General features: G+C 51.3%; 2 protein-coding genes across 2 annotated transcripts in view; both read left to right on the forward strand.

The window, feature by feature from the left end:
* Positions 1 to 5,247, forward strand: part of FN3KRP (fructosamine 3 kinase related protein) — a 7,887-nt gene extending 2,640 nt beyond the window's left edge. Inside the window, exons 2-6 of the mRNA XM_027081139.1 lie at positions 1,448 to 1,599; positions 1,964 to 2,055; positions 3,019 to 3,101; positions 3,766 to 3,888; positions 4,117 to 5,247. Coding sequence (XP_026936940.1) covers positions 1,448 to 1,599; positions 1,964 to 2,055; positions 3,019 to 3,101; positions 3,766 to 3,888; positions 4,117 to 4,455 — 789 coding nt within the window. The 3' untranslated portion in view covers positions 4,456 to 5,247. The remainder of the gene's footprint in view (positions 1 to 1,447; positions 1,600 to 1,963; positions 2,056 to 3,018; positions 3,102 to 3,765; positions 3,889 to 4,116) is intronic.
* Positions 5,248 to 11,615: 6,368 nt separating this feature from the next.
* Positions 11,616 to 20,671, forward strand: part of FN3K (fructosamine 3 kinase) — an 11,498-nt gene continuing 2,442 nt past the window's right edge. The window contains exons 1-4 of the mRNA XM_027081140.1: positions 11,616 to 12,092; positions 14,773 to 14,924; positions 15,801 to 15,892; positions 16,254 to 16,336. Of these exons, the coding sequence (XP_026936941.1) occupies positions 11,952 to 12,092; positions 14,773 to 14,924; positions 15,801 to 15,892; positions 16,254 to 16,336 (468 nt within the window). The 5' untranslated portion in view covers positions 11,616 to 11,951. The remainder of the gene's footprint in view (positions 12,093 to 14,772; positions 14,925 to 15,800; positions 15,893 to 16,253; positions 16,337 to 20,671) is intronic.

Genomic DNA, 20,671 nt, shown 5'->3' on the forward strand with positions numbered 1-20,671 from the left:
GCTCTGAAAATTCTCCTTAAGACACAGTTCTTGTTTTCCTCCTCAGGAACTTTAGCTCTCCAAAGTAGTATAATAATAATGTTTGTAAAGTGTTTAGAATGGCCTGTGTAACTGTTAGCTGCTAACTCAGTTAATTACGGCAGCAAGCCTATGAAATTGGTACTGTTATTAACCCCATTTTACAGATGAGGAAACCAAGGTCACAGAGTTAGTAACTATGAGAAGTAGAAGTAGAAGAATGTCCATGGCAACACTGTTCGTAGTGACCCCAAACTGGAAGCAGTGTCCTTCATCAGTAGACTGGACAAACACGTTTTAGAACATTTGCACAGCAAGCTCTACACAGCAGAGAGAATAAACTCTGACTGTTGATGCACCAGCGTAACAAATGCAGTGTGGAATGAAGAGGCCTGGCCATCTGCCTCTGTGGAGATGACAAAGCAGACAGACAAATGTGCGGGTGGGGTGGCAGTGGCTGGGAGGAGAGGCATGCCGGGTGGCCGTCACGTGGATGTGCTGACTTTGGGAGAATTAGAGGTGGACGCTTCTGAGCTGTGCAGTTTTCTTCATATACGTCTGTAGAAATTTTACTTTAAAAAAAAAGATACTTTAAAGGGGAGGAATTACTTAGCCTGGTAAGTTAGGGAAGATTTCTCTGAGAAATCAAAACTGGTATTAAGTTGAAATCTGAAGCATGACGGGGAAGGGGCTGACTTGGCAAAAGAAGGGGGAGGGGTGTTCCAAGCAGAGGTGACATGGCGTGTGGAAGTCTCCAGGCTGGAGGAGGCCAGGGATCTCTGGGGAACTTAGAGAAGGCTGTAATCCAGGAGCGCAAGGAGTGTGTGTGCCCGCCTGTCAGTGTGGAGGTGGAGCCCGGGTCGGGGCCCAGATGAGGGGGGGATGTGGGCAGGGCCAGGCCCTGTGGGGCTGTCATGAGGGAAGTGGGGTGACAGCTGGGGGTATGTTCCAGGGTGGGATTTGCCTTCCAAAAGCAGGAACAAGGACTTTTGGACTGGAAATGGGAAAGGTGGTAGAGATGAGGTGGTTTCCAGTGCCGGGTAGGAGATGCCATAGGACTTGGTGGTCCATTCGGGTGAGAAGTGATGCCAGCTTCCTGGCACACGGAGATGGGGGCCGCCTGTGCCTGAAGGCCCCCGGGACAGGACTGTGGTTGAGGTACTGGTTACACAGTCCAGCTCTGCACCAGGCATACGTTCCTCTCTTTGGAGAGACTGGGATCAATGACAGCATAAACATATACAAGACTAGAAAGTACAATCCCTCTAATTCCTGTGCAGCTTCAGAACATGTAATCTGCTCTACTGAAAAGTGGAAAAGCTGTCTGTTCTATTGAGTCTGCAGTCAGCCTTGGTTGTGGTGCTGGAGAAAACATGTCTACACAGAGCCTTGCTCTTCCTCCTTCCCTCCCCGGTTGTTTCTCTGACAGGCCAAAAGGATGTTTGAAGGTGAGATGGCAAGTTTAACTGCCATCCTAAAGACAGGCACAGTGAAGGTGCCCAAACCCATCAAGGTCCTCGATGCCCCTGGAGGTGGCAGCATGCTGGTGATGGAGCATTTGGACATGCGGTATCTGAGCAGGTTCGTTTGCTTCACCTTCACCTCTGGGTGCCTTTGTTCTTTCTCTGAGTGGGAAGCTTGCATTTGGGGGTATAATTTTGCGGGATGTGATAGAAGGAACCCGTGACCCGGCACATCCTGGGTTCTGCAGAATGAGCAGCATGTACTCTGTGGGCCAAAAGCAAACAGGAGAGGAATTTCAGGGTGAGATGCTGACAAATGACTTGGCTGCAGACTCAGATGAGGCCCTCCATCTTCCACTTGCTTCACCAGAACAGACTCGTACCCTTACTGTCTCACCTACTTTGTGTGGCCTGAGACCTTTCAAATGGAGGTGGGTCCCCATTTGTACCATGAGTTTAGTGGCTGTCTTTTGTTTTTACAGTCATGCTGCAAAGCTTGGAACCCAGCTGGCAGATCTACACCTAGATAACAAGAGGCTTGGAGAGACTCTCGAGAAGGAGGCTGGCACAGTGGGTATGGCTGTGGGCCCGAGGGACCCACCCCAGAGGAAGACATCTGGCCAGTATGGGTGTGTGGGTGGAGTTGTGCTGCCACTGTGTACAGTCAGACCTGTGTTGCTGCCACAGGAAAGGAATGTAAACCCCAAGGCTGCATGTTTGGGATGGAGTGAACACAGTGAATACAATTAGTGTATTGTCTCGAAAATGCATTTGAAAGACAGGAAATATTCCCTGAACTCAAAATCCTATCATATTATGGTTCCTTTGACCTCTCACTCCCCAGAAGAAAGCCTGTCAAAGTTTCTCTGGCTTACCATACCGTGCCTTTTCTTCTAGGAACAATCACATGTGAGACTCAGGACGATAGCCCTCACGTCTGACCTTTTTAGGGCTTACTGTGGTGGTAGCACTGAGGGTGTCTTCCAGGATTTTCATCCTTTGACGTTTGATAATCCATGTGTAGCCCATATGGTTACTCTGCTAGGCAGAGTAGCAGACACACCAGGAACAGACGACCAAGAACCTACTGTGTTAGACAGACAGATGGCCTCATCCCTTCCACTTACATGTAGTTCAGTTCTTCTGGATTTGCTTTGAGTTTAGGGAGCTGCAGAGGATGAGATCATTTACAAGTACAGCAGTTTATCTTTCATAAGTGGCAAATGCTAAACTGGCCACTGAAAGCTGTCCTTTCCTGATGGGTTATGGGGTGGATTTTCCCTCCTTTTTTGGAGACAGTGTAGTCACTCCTCTGAGCATCCTCTGGTGCCTATCCTGGGAAGGAGTGGGTATTCTGGATTGTTGACTCTGATGAGACAGGCTCTGTTCCTGAGTCCCGGAGCCCAGGGCCCTTGTTTGGATGAGGACACGAGGTGGAGAAAGGCACGCTGAGGCCTCAGAGCTTCTCTGAGCTCCCAGAGCTGGCCCCGAGGGAGCGAGGGGACTCTCATCTCTCTCGTTTCATTTTGCTTGCAAGGGAAAGGAGGTGGGCAAGTGGAGCGGCCCTTTGTGGACCAGTTTGGCTTTGACGTGGTGACGTGCTGCGGGTACCTCCCCCAGGTGGGTGACACCACCATTTTGCCTGCATTTCCCAGTCAGGGCAGCCGTTCAGAAACAGCTGCGGAAAGCACACCCTCTCTGTTTTTTGGTGAAATTTGGTAAAAGGTCTTTGCTCCTTTTTTTTCTTTGCTAATTTTAAGCAATGTATATAAGGAGTATCCACCTCACATGCTAGGTAAGCTCAGAGGAGCAGAGAAGGACCAGCAAGTTAGGATGCTGGATTTCAAGGTGGGTGAAAATTAGGAAGTTAAACCGCGTTTTATTTTAAGTAGGAAACTCTAAGGTAGCTTAATGAAAAGGGATTGTAACTTTGAGTTTTATGATTTTGTGGTTGGCTGCCCTGGGGATTTCAGCCTGGGGAGCCATACTCGGGCTGAGTGGGTAAGATGGCGGCCTTGCCCTCCGAGGATAGGCAGGTAGCTGCTTGGGAGGGGAGCACTGAGTATCCCACGGGGCACAGTCCACACTGTTCAGATCTTGAGATGTGTGGGAGGCTGTGGGAGGTTGTCCGGGAACCTGCCGGTCCCAGCACGTCCTCCAGACCCCCAGGCTGCCTGGTCAGCTCCACCCCTTTACACTGGTCCCTGCAGTGGCGCCTCTGGGGACCAGCCTGCTCCGCCTTTGCTGTGGCGCTTTCCTCTGAGCTCTGCTGTCAACCACACAGGTGAACGACTGGCAGAGGGACTGGGTCACATTCTATGCCCGGCAGCGCATTCAGCCTCAGATGGACCTGCTGGAACAGGGGTCTGGGGACAGGGAGGCCCGTGAGCTCTGGGCTGCTCTGCAGGTGAGTGTCGCCCCTCCCAGCCTGTGCCCATCATGCCCTGCAGGCCTAATGGGAAGGCGCTGCAGCTGGTGCAGCCACCTGGGCCTGGGCCTGGATGGGAGGTGGGCATGTCTGTGCACCTGTGCACAGATCAGGCCCTGCTTGGGCACTGGGAGCCACACTCAGAAAAGCCTCTGTGTCCCTCCTGTGTGCATCGGTCCCTTTGCTAAGGCTTCATTTCCCCCGCAGTTAAAGATCCCTGACCTGTTCCATGATCTGGACATCGTCCCAGCCCTGCTCCACGGAGACCTCTGGGGAGGAAACGTGGCGGAGGATTCCTCTGGGCCCATCATTTTTGACCCAGCTTCCTTCTATGGCCACTCGGAGTATGAGCTGGCGATAGCCGGCATGTTTGGGGGCTTCAGTGGCTCCTTTTACTCCGCCTACCACAGCAAAGTCCCCAAGGCCCCAGACTTCGAGAAGCGCCTTAAGCTGTATCAGCTCTTCCACTACTTGAACCACTGGAATCACTTTGGATCAGGGTACAGAGGGTCCTCCCTCAGCATCATGAGGAATCTCATCAAATGAGAGAGGGAGGGAGGCCTGAGTTCGGGTTACCAGATCCTAACCTGACGCCTGTGGCCAGCCTCTGGTTCCTCCTCAGCCTCTTCTTCAGGGATTCTTCCCATTTCTTCACACCCTGGAGTAGCTTCAAACCAACTTTCCAAGCCTTGTAAAGTACGTGACATCTCAGAATAAAGGTTTTATCACCCTAAAGTGAGACTCCATAGCTGGATAAAACTGCACTAGAAATTGGATGTGAACCAAGGGACCAATGGAGGGCGGGCTGCGTCCAACCCGCAGCTGCCCCGAAGGTAAAGAAGGGAGGTAGCCAGAGTGCCAGGTGCTGCCACCAAGGGCACCTTCCCACCGGCTCCCCGTCTCCTCTCCAGGAGGGGAGAGGGGAGGCCTACTGTCCGGGGTAATGCTTCTTGGTGGGTCAGACTTGGGTCTAGACGTGAAGGCGGCGTCTAGGAGCGCCTCCTGATGATCAGTCCTAAACCCAGCACATTCTCCTTCCTTTCTGTGCCGCCCCTGGACCTGCCGCAGGCGGAGCAGGTCTGGACGCATTCTGGGAGTGACCAAACTGCTCGCCTCAGTGTCCCTGGTCGATTTAGGAGCCAGGGAACTGCTGTTAGCAGCCCGTCAACTGCCGATTTCTAAAGCTTGTGAGTTGTTCATTTGCTTCGTAGAAACCAGCACTAAACCAGTGGTTTCCCTCCTTCAGTCTTGCAGTGGTGAGAAATGTTCACGAATGGCATTGATGCTAACAAGTCCCTTTATGTAAAGATTTGAATAAACTTTCAGTGGTTTCAGTGATGCCTGAGAGTGTTTATTTCCCTTGTTTAAATCATAATTCAATATTTATCGGAGCTGTTTGCCAGGAAGCCTTTGTAATATATTCTGAAAATAAATAGGTACAACTGTTGTTTCTTAACACTTTTTCTTGGCTTTGATCAGTAAGAGAATAGCTCAGAGCTTCCAGATAAGGACAGATGCAGGTGTGGCCTGAGGACTTGTTGCTACACACGACCTCAGGTCCAGTTTAACTGCTGTTCTTCTCACCCTGTGAGATTTGGTTAACAGTAAAGGGAGGTTGAAGATAACTATCAAATTGCATTTCAGGGAAGAAGCCAGTTGGTGGCCCCTACTAGCTCTGGCTCAGGGCTTGGAGGATGCGGGTGTTAGAGAGGACAGTGTTTCATGAGGTGGGTCCGATAGGGTGCGTACACGTTGGCCTCTCATCTTTTTGTTCCTGTTTACAGGTCAGGGCCCCTCAGTGGAAATCAGAAGCAGAACTGATGCCTTCAGAGTTTGTTTTTTGTGGGACGGGAGAGAGGACTGTGACTTTTTTTTATCACTTTAATGATTACCCTTTTTAAACTCTCAGTTATTGATGTTTCTTCATTGCAGTGGCGGCAGTGGCATAAAAAATAAATAAAATTTCTCCATGCGCAAAGTGTGTCTGATTGACGAAAGATGACACAGGAAGGATGTATTTCAGTTGGAGGAAATTTCTCACTGTGCTCGGGGGCTGAGGTTGCCCCAGCAGGACACCTGCCGTGAAACTTCCAAGCCCAGCCTGGGCCAGGAGGCATGTTGGGGAGAAACCTGTCCCCCACAAATCTCTCAGCAGGTATCCCTGGTCCCCCCTTCCCTTCCTGGGGCCCCGGCCCTGGGCTGAGGAATCCCACCAGGTGAATGGGGGGGGGCCTATGCCTGGGGGCTGTGTCAGGTGCAGGGAGCGGCTGCTTCTGCCCCATGGTGGCCCCCGCCATGTCAGCCCAGCATTACCAGGGACTAGAGCCAAGGCCAGAGCTTTCCTGGAGTGCCGCATCTTAGGTAGGCCGCCAGTGAGTGCAGTCAAGGCAGAGATATCGGGGAGTACCTCAGAGGTATGGCAGGCACTCAAGCGACAATTTTATGGTGTTTCCCCGCTTTTGTGATGGCGCAGTATCAGCTTTTTTTTTTTTTTTGGCTGTGCCGGGCAGCATGCAGGATCTTAGTTCCCTGACCAGGGATCAAACCCATGCCCACTGCAGTGGAAGCGCAGAGTCTTAACCACTGGATGCCAGGGAAGTCCCCTCTGTCAGCTTTTTAAACTGCAGTTTGCTGCGATTGCTTATTCTAAAATATCTACTTTTATATATAATTTTGTATTCATAAGTATATATATTCCTATATAAAGGGTTGCCAAAATTGTATAAACCTCAGGCCCAAAGGCCACTGGACCCCCAAGAGTTGCTGTTTGTGGAGTGTTCTGTTCCCTGAAGGCCCCTCTGTGCATCTGAGGATAAGCTGGCACAAATGGATTGGGGAATATTGTCCCCATGTCCTCTCACATTCCCCCTCCTTCAAATCTAACTTACTGCTTCCGAAACACCGGGAAATCGTATAATTGGTGGCGTCCAGAACAGACTGAGGCGAGGCCTGGAAGGCTATCTTGGGAGTGAAGTGTGTATCTTCAGGGCTTGGGTTTTGAGATCGCTCTCAGGCTCATTGTAGGTTTGTGGCTCAGACCAGCAGCTGAGACGACAGAGGGAATTCTCGTGAAAGAGGGTCTGACCGAAGTGGGTGCCCCGACTGTAAAAAAAAAAAAAAAAAAAAAAAAGCTGGGGTTCTGACAGGGTTCCGTCTTGCTGTGCAAAGTCCCACTCGGGTGGTTCAGCAGCTGTGGAGGCCACAGGCCACCACTGTGCTGTCTTGAGCTTCATGTCTGCAGGGCAGTGTCAGAAAGATACTTGTAAACTGTTGGGACTGTGTTATGGGATGATGTTAATGGGCTGGATTCTGTTTGGGATTCAGAGGGAATCTGGGAAATTATAGCCAAAATCAGGGAGGAAAATGCACATTTTGGAAAGTTCAGTTTGCTTCAGAGAGCAGTGCACCCAACCCCTGGAAGAAGGTGCCAGTTTGCTCCAAACAGACATGAATCTAGCAAACCTTTGCCCTGCATCACACAGGACTATGTGTCTATGGCATCCTAGTTGAGGGGTCAGGAACCCATCCTAGTGAATGGTCTTAGAAGCCTGGAGACCTTCCACCTCAGGTATCATGGAAACCATGCTGTACTAGGGGCTGTGGGACCAGTACAAGAGGCGAGTCTTAAGTGAGTTATGTGAGTTTTGAATCCATTCCTAAAGTGGGCCCAGCAGAAGACCTAAATAGACATTTTTCCAAAGAAGACACACAGATGGACAACATGAAAAGATGCTCACCATGGCTAATTATTAGAGAAATGCTAATCAAAACTACAGTGAAGTACGACCTCACGCCAGTCAGAATGGCCATCATTAAAAGTCTATAAATAAATTCTGGAGAGGGTGTGGAGAAAAAAGAACCCTCCTACACCATTGGTGGGAATGCAAATTGGTGCAGCCACTATGGAGAACAGTATGGAGTTTCCCTAAAAAAACTAAAAATAGCACTTCCCTGGTGGTCCAGTGGTTAAGAATCCACCTTCCAATGCAGGGGACACGGGTTCAATCCCTGGTTGGGGAACTAAGATCCCACATGCCAAGGAGCAACTAAACCTGCGCACCGTAGCTAGAGAGAAGCCCACAACAAAGAGCCTGCGTGCCGCAACGAAGACCCAGCACAGTCAAAATAAAAAAAAAAAAGGAAAAAACCCATGATTTTCAACCAGGAGCAATTTAAAAACAAACAAAAAAACTAAAAATAGAGTTACCATATGATCTAGCAACCCCATTCCTATCATATATCTGGAAAAGGTGAAAACTCTAATTCAAAAAGATACATGTGGGGCTTCCCTGATGGTGCAGTGGTTAAGAATCCGCCTGCCAAGTCAGGGGACATAGGTTTGTGCCCTGGTCCGGGAAGATCCCACATGCCACAGAGCAACTAAGCCCGTGAGCCACAACTACTGAGCCTGCACTCTGGAGCCCGCGAGCCACAACTACTGAGCCCACGTGCTACAACTACTGAAGCCTGCATGCCTAGAGCCTGTGCTCCGCCACAAGAGAAGCCACTGCGATGAGAAGCCCGCACACCGCAATTAAGAGTAGCCCCAGCTCGATGCAACTAGAGAAAGCCTATGCACAGCAATGAAGACACAACACAGCCAAAAATAAAATAAATTTATATATAAAAAAAGAAGATACATGCACCCCAGTGTTCATAGCAGCACTATTTACAATAGCCGAGACATGGAAGCAACCTAAACGTCCATCGACAGATGAATGGATAAAGAAGATGTGGTATATATATACAATGAAATACTACTCTGCCATAAAAAATAATGAAATAATGCCCTTTGCAGCAACATGGATGGACCTAGAGATTATCATACTTAAGTAAATCAGAGAAAGACAAATACCATATGATATCACTTACATGTGGAATCTAAAATATGACATAAATGAACTTATTTATGAAACAGAAACAGACACAAAAAACACACTTATGGTTACCACAGGGGAAAGCGGGTAGGGGAAGTATAAATTAGAAATTTGGGATTACAGATACAAACAACTATATATAAAACAGATAAACAAGAACCTACTGTATAGCACAGGGAACTATATTCAATATCTTGTAATAAACCATAATGGAAAAGAATATGAAAAAAATATATAAATGTATAACTGAATTACCTTGCTATACAGAAATTAACACAACATTGTAAATCAACTATACTTCAATAAAATAAATTAAAAAAAATAAAAAATAAAGTGGGCCCAGGTAACAACACCCATGGGCTTGTTGGAGATGAACTAGCTCCCTGGCGAGAGCCCTGCCAGTAAACACTGCTCAGCATGTCTAGAGCCTGTCTCCCAGGGTGAGGGGTGGGGGGCAGCTTCCTCTGTCCTCCTCATCTTCTCCCAGTGAAATTGCTTCCAAAAGCTCCTTGTGTGAGAACTTGCCTCCCGGCTGGGGTTTCCTCTTGGGCAGAAGTGTGCGGATATCCTGGAAATTGTTCAGAAACAGCGATCAGAGATCAGGGTGGTGGGGGACTGTGGTGGGCATGGAACAGCCACCCCATCACAGCTGACTCTGAATTCCTAAGAGGTGGAAGAATACCCTTCCCTTTCCCAGAGTCTGTGTGAGGGGCATGAACGCAGTATGCTTATGGTGAAGGCCAGGATGGTGGGCTAGCCTTGACACCTGGACCACGACCACCGGCCCTGCTGGCAGCCAGGCCTTAGGATCCCAACCCCTGCCCCAGCTGCCTGATTTCAGAACGAGCTGTTGTGATGGCCCTGGGGCTGTGCCCACAGCTGCCTTCCTGGTGCCCCTTTTCTGAGCAGCATTACACCCTCCCCACCCTCCTGAGACTCCCCCCACACGGAGCAATGGGACACATTTGGCCATGGGCTGTATTTCCCTTCTCGGTGCCACTGGACTTGGTATTCACCATAAGGGTCTGAGTGAGCAGGAGAGTCGCTCCTCTGCACAGTGACCCCAGTACCTTGGCTGGTTCTACCACCCCAATTCACACCCCCAGATACATTTCCTGAGAACTCCTTCAATAGCTACCTGAGTTTTAGCTACAGTTGGGGCTGAGAGGTGCCGTCTGCACCTTTGCAGCCATCATTCTGGTTCTTGGGGAACCAGGAGACTGGCCGTAGTGGGGAAGGGGCTGCTTGGATGTGTCTGAGTCACATCTCCCAGTTAAGCCTCCTACCACAAACCAAAACTCAAATGCAGGCTTGGGAGGAGGGTGGGCTGGTTTGCGAAGTCAGAGTTCTCTCCTAGGCATGTGTCTTCATGCTGAGGATTCTGCCCTTGGACCCAGGGCTGCCCAGATGGGAGCTGGGAGGCCTGGGGAGCAGCCCCAAGTGCCTGGGTTCGGGACCAGTAAGATGGTGTGCCCCTGCCTGGCTGCCACCCAGCATGTTCAGACCCTGCTTGGGCAAACCGTGGCCACAGCCCAGAATGGGGCTCAGTCAAGACCAGCGTCTCCTGCAAGAAAGGGCAGGAAGGGGCAGAAGGGTGGAGCTCACGGGCACCTGACCCTGGCAGCTTTGGGACTGGGTTTAGACCAAAGATTTGGAATTCCGAGAAAACAGAGAAAACAGGATGGAAATCATAAGGAAAAAGCTGAAGAAGCTGAAGGCAACTTCCCGGGGTTGGAGGACCCAAGTTTCCATCCTGAAATGGCCCACCTGTCCTGCCCAGAGGAGACGCATCTTGGGCACTTCCCTGGGGAATTGTCACATACCGGCCACAAAGAGAGGATCCAAAAGCCTCCAGAGAGAGAATAGTTTCCACGCAGAGAATAAGAATCCAACTGGTTTCCAGCTTCTCAACAGCACGGGAGCTGGAAGGTGAGGCCACAGAGCCATCTCAGTGATGCAAGAACAGCCTGGAATTCCATATCCAGCAGGACTGCCCATCGAGAATAAAGATGCCTGCAGAAGTGCGAGAGCTTGTCTTTACTGTCACGGATCCCTTTTGGGGATGCAATAGGAGCTTGGGCTTCGCCAGACTGAGAGGGAGAGCTGGGAGGAGGGAGACTTGCGGGGGTCAGACCCTTCTTACAGATGCCAAGCAGTCTCCTGCCCACCTGCTCTCGGCCATGCATGTGTACATGCCTTTGAACACATGTGTGTGTACAAACACATACATGTGTGTGTTTTTTCTTAATATTATTTATTTGGCTGCACCGGGTCTTAGCTGCAGCATGCGGGATCTTCATTACGGCATGTGGGATCTTTAGTTGTGGCATGTGGGATCTAGTTCCCTGACCAGGTATGGAACCTGGGCCCCCTGCATTGGGAGAGCAGAGTCTTAACCACTGGACCACCAGGGAAGTCCTGGCACATCTGTGCCAGGAAGCTCCCTTCCTGGGACAGCCAGCCTCTGTAATCAGAAGTCCCACTCCGGGTGTGGTCAGCTGCCTGGTATCAGAAGCCCAAGAGCAGACTCTATCTCTGATGGGCACCAGGTGCCCTGATGAGCAAGCCCAGTGCCAGCAACCGGTGTCATCAGGCAGTGCCTGGGGCCCGGCAGGACGTGGTCAAGACTGCCAGCCTTCTGTGGACAGTGTGAGACCTAGCAAGGCCTGTGACCTGCATCCCAGGGACGGCAATCTCCCCTGGACTGTCCTGGGTATTGCTTGGTGGGAGGGCTCTGGGCCGAGGCTCAGAGAGGGTTCAGGAAGCCTCTGTGCAGGGAGGTCAGGCCCTACAGGGCCTCTGGGCAAGTCCCAGCCGGGTCCAGGCTCACTGACTGTGGACACACGGGAGGGCACCGCCCCCACGTCTGTCCCCCTATCAGAGAGCTCCGCCCTCCTCCCATAGCGCTGGGTCCGCCCGGCTTGGCCTATGGGATGGGGGCGGCGAGCGCTTGCCCGGCCTAACTGAACTCCCGCTCTCATTCTCCTGCGGGAGGAAGACCGGGAGGCCGGACACCCGGGCGCTGGGAGCCCTTAGGCCAAGCAGACGCCTCCCCCGCGGACAGCTGCCTCGGCAGCGGCGAGCTCGCGTCTGGGCCCGCTGTCTGCGCGGTCCCAGGTCCCCCGTGTCCCCGTGTCTCCCGTCCCCCATCCCGCCGCCGGCCCCATGGAGCAGCTGCTGCGCGCGGAGTTGCGCACCACGACCCTGCGCGCCTTCGGGAGCCCCGGGGCCGGCTGCATCAGCGAGGGACGCGCCTACGACACGGATGCCGGTCCCGTGTTCATCAAGGTCAACCGCAGGACGCTGGTGCGTGCCCCCCACCCCATCCCGTCCCACCCCACCCTTCCCTGCGGCCTGAGCCTGCACCTGGAGCTGGAGGGGAGAAGGGGTTGAGGGTGGGGGAGGGCTGGAAGGAAGGGGGGGAGGAGAGGAAGGTGGTGAGGGGGCTCAGGCGCTCAGGGGCTCAGGGAGAGGGAGCGCCGCGGTCTGGTCCTGGGCCAGGCCTGGCAGTCACAGCCCTGGGGTCAGCTTGCGGCCTTGCAGAGGCTCAAGCGTTTTCTGTGGGATTCCGAGGTTTTGTCTGCTCTGGGATTAATTTACTTCCTTTTGCCTGGATGCACAGGAGTTTTTGGTGTCCATTTTAATTTCTCAACCATTCAAGCACGGGGGGCGGTGAAGCTTGGGGTCCTGGGCTCTTTCTGCCACTCCCCAGGGGCTCAGCTCTGGACTCCGTTCCCCACAGCCCCTGGGTCCTCCCCGGCAGATGGAAAGAGGCAGGAAGAACCCTTGCGCGACACAGAGAGCCAGGCTTCTTCTGTTCCTTCTACTCACAGGCCATGCTTGTGTTGGACCTGGTTTCCATTGCCTGCTTAAAATATTGCTGTTAAATGCACATGGAAAATAGTAACACTTTACAGATGGAGAAACTGACCATAGTGTGTGCACCGCAGGTGCTGAGGATGGCGCTCCCTTGGCCCTGGTGGGCAGCTCCAAGGAGGCCCCTGGTGCTCTGTGGGCCAGGCCCCTTTGAGATGCGGCAGTGGGGAGGGGGTGTTGGCTGTGGGCTGGAGGAAATCCCAGAGTGACCCCTCCAGTCCCCCTGTGGAACTGCCAACGTTTAGGATGGACAGTGGGTCGGCATTGGTCCGGCATCCCTGCTCTGTTGGCACCAGGAACTGTTAAAGAATCTGGTTTCAGTACCCAAATCCCTCAAAACGATAAGGCCCACCCACTGGGAAGCTGTATTGGGTTCAGGGTTCACGCTGGCCCTGGAAACTTCGCAGCTGGTTCCTGAAAGCTCTTCCAGGCTGGGATCCCATTTTTTTTTTTTTTTTTTTTTGCGGTACGCGGGCCCCCCACCGCTGCGGCCTCTCCCGCCGCGGAGCACAGGCTCCGGATGCGCAGGCCCAGCGGCCATGGCTCACGGGCCCAGCCGCTCCACGGCATGTGGGATCCTCCCAGACCGGGGCACGAACCCGTGTCCCCTGCATCGACAGGCGGACTCTCAACCACTGCGCCACCAGGGAAGCCCTGGGATCCCATTTTTCACCCTTGAAACCTTCAGTGCTGGCACACAGGAGGTGATCAATCAATACACGAGAACAGGTGATAGGTGAGGCCCTCAGGATGTAAGCAATCTGGAGCCCAAGTGTCCTCATCCCCTGTACGTTTGGGGTCTCACCCTGGGAGCATGGCTGGGGGTCACTGGACAGCCCGCTCCATGATTCTAGGTGTGGATTGGCAGTTAGGAGGACACCTTGCACATTCTCCCCTCAGGTCCTTGAATTAAAGGATGGAATTCTTTTCCTGTGTGGAAATAGATGCTTTGATCTTGTTCACGAAGGTTAATTCTATAAGCCAGAGGTATTCACAAACCATGTTAACAAACACTTTTTTTTTTTTTTTTTTTTTTTTTTTTTGGTATGCGGGCCTCTCACTTTTTTGGCCTCTCCCGTTGCGGAGCACAGGCTCCGGACGCGCAGGTTCAGCGGCCATGGCTCACGGGCCCAGCCGCTCCACGGCATGTGGGATCTTCCCGGACTGGGGCACAAACCCGTGTCCCCTGCATTGGCAGGCGGACTCTCAACCACTGCGCCACCAGGGAAGCCCAACAAACACATTTTTAACCCAGATGTAGTGTACCTAAGGTGAGAGTTCACCTAATTTAAAAATGGGATATTTGTACAAAATGTTTTAGAAGTAGGAAGACCCCTGGGTCCCAGTGGAGGCTGTTCCGCTGCCCTGGGGAGTGGCTGTCTTCTTCTTGGGTGGGGTGCATGGCTCCTTCCCAGCCTCCAGGCCCTGGTGGGTGCTTGCCTCTGGGGACTGGCCCTGGACCCCCCAGCCCCTGCCTTCCCCCGCCCCAAGTGTGTGCCCCAGTCACTTTGGCATGCCCCCCCATGCTGCCCTGTGCTGCCTCTCATTTGCTGTAAGTGCTCAAGGCATCGTGGGGGCAGGTAACCTGGAAGGGGACCCAGACCCAGCCGCATACCCTCCACTAACCTGTACTTCAAGGCACCCCACCAGCACCCCCATGGCACCCTGTGGCACCCCACAGCACCCCACTATACCCCCAGCACCCTCATGGTCTACTACAACACCTCATAGCACTCCCACCACCCCACAGTACCTTCATGGCACTCCCAGCACCTCCCAGCACCCCCATGGCACTCCTAGCACCCAAAGGTTTCCCAGCACCCCACCCCCCCATGGCCTGTGCTTCCTTACCTCTCAGAGCAAGCACTTGGTGCAGGCCTCAGCATCCTGTCCACCCTAAGCTCTCAGCGCAGCCCCTTCCTATCCAAAGGGGGCCACATTGCGTCCCACCCTCTGGGGGCTGATGCCTTGCTCCCCAGCCAGTTTTCAGCAACTGGAGGTCCTGGGTGCTTGCAATCCCACATGGTGGCTTCTGTGCAGGGCTGTGAGCCTCAGCCTGGCTGCATAGCCCTTGCTGGCATCGGAGTTCACGGCCATGTTCTGGACGCAGGCCCGGCAGATGTTTGAGGGGGAGATGGCGAGCCTGGAGGCTCTTCGGAGCACTGGCCTGGTGCGGGCGCCTCAGCCTATCAAGGTGATTGACCTGCCTGGAGGTGGGGCTGCCTTTGTGATGGAGCATCTGAAGATGAGGGGCCTGAGCAGGTGAGAGAGAGAGAGAGAGAGAGAGAGAGAGAGAGAGAGAGAGTGTGTGTGTGTGTGTGTGTTTGTGTGTGTGTGTGTGTGTGTGTGTGTGTGTGTGAGAGAGAGAGAGGGAGAGAGAGAGAGAGAGAGAGAGAGAGGGAGACAGAGAGACAGAGAGAGGAAGATGAGAGAGAGGGGGAGCAGCCTCTTGCTGAGCTGCCCATACAACTCCATGCAGGGAGCAGAGGCAGGGCCCAGAGCCACACCTGCCATCCCTGATGGAGGCAGGAGCTCTTGCTTTCCATGCAGGGTCAGAGTCCGAGGTTAGTTTGGCTCCACAAAGTTGTGCCAAATAAGCGTGTTTGAACCATCCATTGCTTTGTGCTCAGAGGGCACCCGTGCCAGCTCAGTTTGGGCAGTGAGGTCTGATCTAGTAATTATCTGAAGTCCTTAATTTTTTTTTCTAATTATTTTTGTTCATTGTTTAAAAAATGGTGGAAGACGCAAACTCATGTAAAGAAAACTAAAGGCGCCCATCATCCCAGAAGCAGGGAGCAGTCACTGCTACATTTTGGTGTGTGATTATCATCCCAGTCTTTTTCTTATATGTGATTTACATTTGTTTTTACAAAAATTGGGAGCCTTTTTTTTTTACTCTACTTAACATTACTTTTTCCCTTGATTTGTCCCTTAATTCCCAGTACCTCTGTGAGCTTCAACAGAAGCCTACCCCTCTTGGTGATTTTATACTATTTTGTTTTTTGGAGGTCATTGCCTACAGTTCATTTTTTTCAGTTTTAAAGAACAGAGAGTAGTTTTTAAAACATTTCTCAAAATGGAACATGCGAGCTGGTTGTTGTTTCTTATTTTAATTGGCTGCATTTCTTCTTTCCTCAGTCAGGCATCAAAACTTGGAGACCAGATGGCAGATTTGCACCTTTACAACCAGAAGCTCAGGGAGAAGTTGAGGGAGGAGGAGAACAGAGTGGGTATGTTCAGACTGCTGTTGTGCACCCTTGACCTGGGTGCATCTACCCTGGGTTGGTGCTTAGGGGGGATATTTCAGTAATGGGTTGGGTTGCACACCACCTGCCTGTAGACTGCAGTGTGAAAAAAGAGATTGTTAAATAAGAATTTTGATGATAAGCTGGTAGAATCAGCTCATGACCCCTCTGCTGTCCAGTGTGCTTGAGATAGGCGTGTCCTTGCTGGTCCATGTGTGGACCAATTGCTACCATGTGTAGTATAACCTCAGCCACCCATGTTCCAGTGGTGCAGCCCAGGCCCATCCTGATGCTCTGCTGAGGTCTGACATTTAAGAGAAAGCCAAGCAGCACTTTCTGTTGACAGGCCAGAGGGCTGAGGGTGCTGGGCCCCAGTATGTGAGCAAGTTCGGCTTCCACACGGTGACGTGCTGCGGCTTCATCCCACAGGTGAGTGCCTGGGCGAGGATGCTTCTGCTTAGTTCCTGATGCCCCAATGCTGGTCACCCCACCCCTTGTGTGTGACAGAGTGCCAGTCCACTGGGCACCAGCAAGTCTGACTACCTGATTTCTTCTTTTCTTTTTATTTTTATAAATTTATTTATTTATTTATTTTTGGCTGTGTTGGGTCTTCGTTTCTGTGCAAGGGCTTTCTCTAGTTGGCGGCGAGCGGGGGCCACTCTTCATTGCGGTGCGTGGGCCTCTCACTATCGCGACCTCTCTTGTTGCGGAGCACAGGCTCCAGACGCGCAGGCTCCAGATGCGCAGGCTCAGTAGCTGTGGCGCATGGGCTTAGTTGCTCCGCGGCACGTGGGATCTTCCCAGACCAGGGCTCGAACCTGTGTCCCCTGCATTGGCAGGTGGATTCTTAACCACTGTGCCACCAGGGAAGCCCCTGACTACCTGATTTCCGAAAGCAGAGTGTGAGTTGTGATAAATGGCTGGGGAGAGTAGATGTCGAGGTTCACTGAGCAGAGCTCAGAGGAGGTGGGGAGCTGTGGGGCAGGTAGAAGAGCATTCTGAGCAGAGGAAACAGCAGGTGCAAAGGCCGTATCACAGGAGGGCATGTGCTAAGTGTGGAGGACAGAAGTGGGTGGGGGTAAGGCAGCATTAGAGGTCAGGGACTAAGTCCTGGTCACTCAGCCCGTCTCCTGGGGCCTTTAAAAATTATTAGTACTATTGAAAAAAAAAACTATTAGTACTATTGAGAGGTAATTCAGTGACATAAATGTCACTTTTAAAGTGTACAGTTCAGTGATTTTTAGTATATTCACAGTGTTATGCAGCCACCACCACTATCTGACTCCAAAACATTTTCATCACCTCAAAGAGAAACCACATACCCATTAGTAGTCACTCCCCATTCCCCCGCCCTCAGTCACCGGCAACCATGAATCTCTTTCTGTCTTTAGGGTTTGCCTATTCTGGACATTTCGTATAAATGGAATCATATTGTACAATAGATATACTTTTATGTCTGCCTGGTGTGGGCAGAGGGCTGTTCTTCCAGGTGGAGGTCACTAGAGGCAAGATCCTTATGAAGCTGGAGGCAGATTTAGGGATCTTATTCAAGGGGTAGCCCTCACATCTGGGGTCCCTAGAACTGTACCTGGTGGTTTACCAGGCTTGTTAAGACCCTGTGAATCTCTGCTGAAGCCAGCTCCCCTGGGGGTTACACACCTGTCTGGAGCTAGTGACCAGCACAATAGTGTGGTCCCAGCCCAGTATGGCCAAATATGGCTTGTTATCCTGCTTCAGATGTTGAGTTGAAGAGCTATGAGTCTACAGAGATTTGGTTGACCTCACACAGTGGCTTTTCAAGAACTGAGGAATGAACTTGTACACAGAACCCTGATGTGTGAAGCAGGTGAGGATGGGGCTGGCCTGTTAGGGACACAGGCAGCCCCCGAGTGCCCCTTCAGAGTCCAGGATCAGTGAACCAACCTAGTTTAGCTGCAGCCCAGCCAGGAAGGGGCAGGAAACCTGGGAGGACACCTGGTCCACCTCCTTGGGCTGTGACAGGATGGTACTGGATGTAGTGTCCGATGGACATAGCATGGATGGACCAGCCTGAAGTTTCAAGAGGCTCCCTGCTCCTTGGGAGGACTGAGTGGGCCCTTAGGGTCTGCAGCCATTCATGGGGCAACCCTGAATGGTGGCACCTAGTGAGCTGAGCCCTGTTGGGGCCATTGGCTCGGTCAGAGGACTGACACAGTTTATTTGCTGCTGTGTCCGACTCAACTCCCCAGTTGCCATCGCAACACCAGGAGGCGGGTTGCCATTGACCCGTTTTATGGATGAGGAAAATGATGTGCAGAGAAGCCAGGTGGTACCTGAGTCATGCAGCTGGTAAGCGGAGGGGCCAGGGTTTGGCCCTGTCTGGCTTCAGAGCATAGGCCCTGACCGCCACACATCCTGACCCACCTGGTCCAGGTGAAAGCTGGGTCCTCCCACCAGCTATGCACCCAGGTGGCCCCGCCTTTGGTAGCTCAGGGGAAGGTCATATATTTTCGTGGGTGAGGGCATCATGGCCCATTGGTTCAGGTGGAGGGCTAGCCAGTGCTGGTCTCCAGCTGTGTCTTCATGACCTGGTCATCTAGGAGGTAGACCGAGGCTGGGACACTAGGGGCCTGGGCAGGCAGATGGAGCACGAGGGCATGCCATCCCATACGCCTCAGGCTGTTTGGCGAGGGGGTCTCCCACCTTCTCTTGAGGTGCACCTAGCACCAAGGGGGTGAACACAGGGCCTCAGCCACCACAACCCTCTGCACAGGGAGTCTCCATGCTGAGGATGCTGACCAGGGACGCATGCTCTCCGGAAAGTTCCTCCCTTAAGGAATTTCACAAAGTAACCCTTTGTATAAAATAAGCTTTTCATCTTTTTTTCTAAACAACTCTATTAAAGTATAACTGACATAAAATAAACTGCACCTATTTAAAATGTACTGTTTGGTAAGTTTTGACATATGTATGTGCCTGTGAACCGCTGACCGCAGTCAGGTCAATGAGTATATCCATCACCGAGAAAGTGTCCTCCTGCCCTTTTGTAATGTTTTCCTCCTGCCCTTCCCTGCCCCTGGCAACTGCTGGTCTGTTTTCTATCACCATAGATAGGTTTGCATTTTGTGTAATTTAATATAAATGGAATCATATGGTGTGTACTCCTTTTTGTCTGGTTTCTTTCACTTAGCACAAACATTTTGATATTCATCCCTGTTGTTGCCTGTGTCAAAAGTCCATTCCATGGTATGATAAACCACAGTGTGTTTATCCATTGATGGACATCTGAGTTGTTTCCGGGTTTTGCTTTCACAAATAAAGCCGCTATGAACCTTCATGTGCAAGAGTTTGTGTGGACAAATGCTTCCATTTATTTTGGGTAAATACCTAGGAGCCAATGACTAGGTCAAATGTAGGCTTATATTTAACTTTTTAAGAAACTACCAAAATATTTTCCGAAGTGGTTATACCATTTTACATTCACACCATCAGTGTAGGAGCATGCCAGGTCCTCGGCATCCTCACATACTTGGTATTTTCCTTTTTCTAAAATTGTAGCCATCCTAGTGATTGTGAGGTATCTCAGTGAGGTTCTGTTTTCCCTGATGACTAAGGATGTGGAGCATCTATTCATGTGCTTGTTTGCCGTATATTAGGGACATAATTATTTAGGATTATTATATCTTCCTCATCAGTTGACTTCCTTTCCATAGTGAGATGACTTTCTTTATACTTGGTGATATTCTTTGCTCTGAAATTTACTTCCGTATTAATATAGCTACTCCAGCTTTCTTTTTTTAAATTTTATTTATTTAATTAATTTTTATTTTTGGCTGTGTTGGCTCTTCATTGCTGTGTGCGGGCTTTCTCTAGTTGCGGTGGGTGGGGGCTATTCTTTGTTGCTGTTCGCGGGCTTCTCATTGCGGTGGCTTCTATTATTGCGGAGCACGGGCTCTAGGCGCGTGGCCTTAAGTAGTTGTGGCTCACGGGCTCTAGAGCACAGGCTCAGTAGTTGTGATGCAGGCCCAGTTGCTCCATGGCATATGGGATCTTCCCGGACCGCGGCTTGAACCCGTGTCCCCTGCATTGGCAGGCGATTCTTAACCACTGTGCCACCAGGGAAGCCCTCCAGCTTTCTTTTGACTAGTGTTAGCATGATTTATTTTTTCTATCCTCTTAACCTGTTTCTGTTTTTATATATAAAGTGCATTTCTTGTACACAGCCTATAATTTGGTTAAAAAATATAATTGGATTAAAAATAATTGCTTTATTTTTCTAACCTGTTGATCTCTTGTCATTTAACTGGGGTGTTTAGACACATTTAATGTACTTATTGATATGGTTAGGTTTGGAACTGTTGTCATTTCTTTTTTATTTGTCTTATCTGTTCTCTGCTCCCCTTTTATTCTTTTTTCTTTATTGTTGTTGTTTTTATAAATTTATTTATTTTTTGGTGCATTGAGTCTTCGTTGTTGGGTCTTCATTGCTGCGCGTGGGCTTTCTCTAGTTGCCGCGAGCGGGGGCTACTCTTCGTTACGGTGCGTGGGCTTCTCATTGCGGTGGCTTCTCTTTTTGCAGAGCTTGGGCTCTAGGCCCATGGGCTTCAATAGTTGTGGCACGTGGGCTCAGTAGTTGTGGCTTGCAGGCTCTAGAGCGCAGACTCAGTAGTTGTGGCGCATGGGCTTAGTTGCTCCGCGGCATGTGGTATCTTCCTGGACCAGGGCTCGAACCCGTGTGCCCTGCATTGGCAGGCGGATTCTTAACCACTGCACCACCAGGGAAGT

This window comes from Aethalodelphis obliquidens, unplaced genomic scaffold (assembly GCF_003676395.1).
Source record: "Aethalodelphis obliquidens isolate GAN/ISIS:26980383/991018 unplaced genomic scaffold, ASM367639v1 scaffold44, whole genome shotgun sequence".
NCBI lineage: Eukaryota > Metazoa > Chordata > Mammalia > Artiodactyla > Delphinidae > Aethalodelphis > Aethalodelphis obliquidens.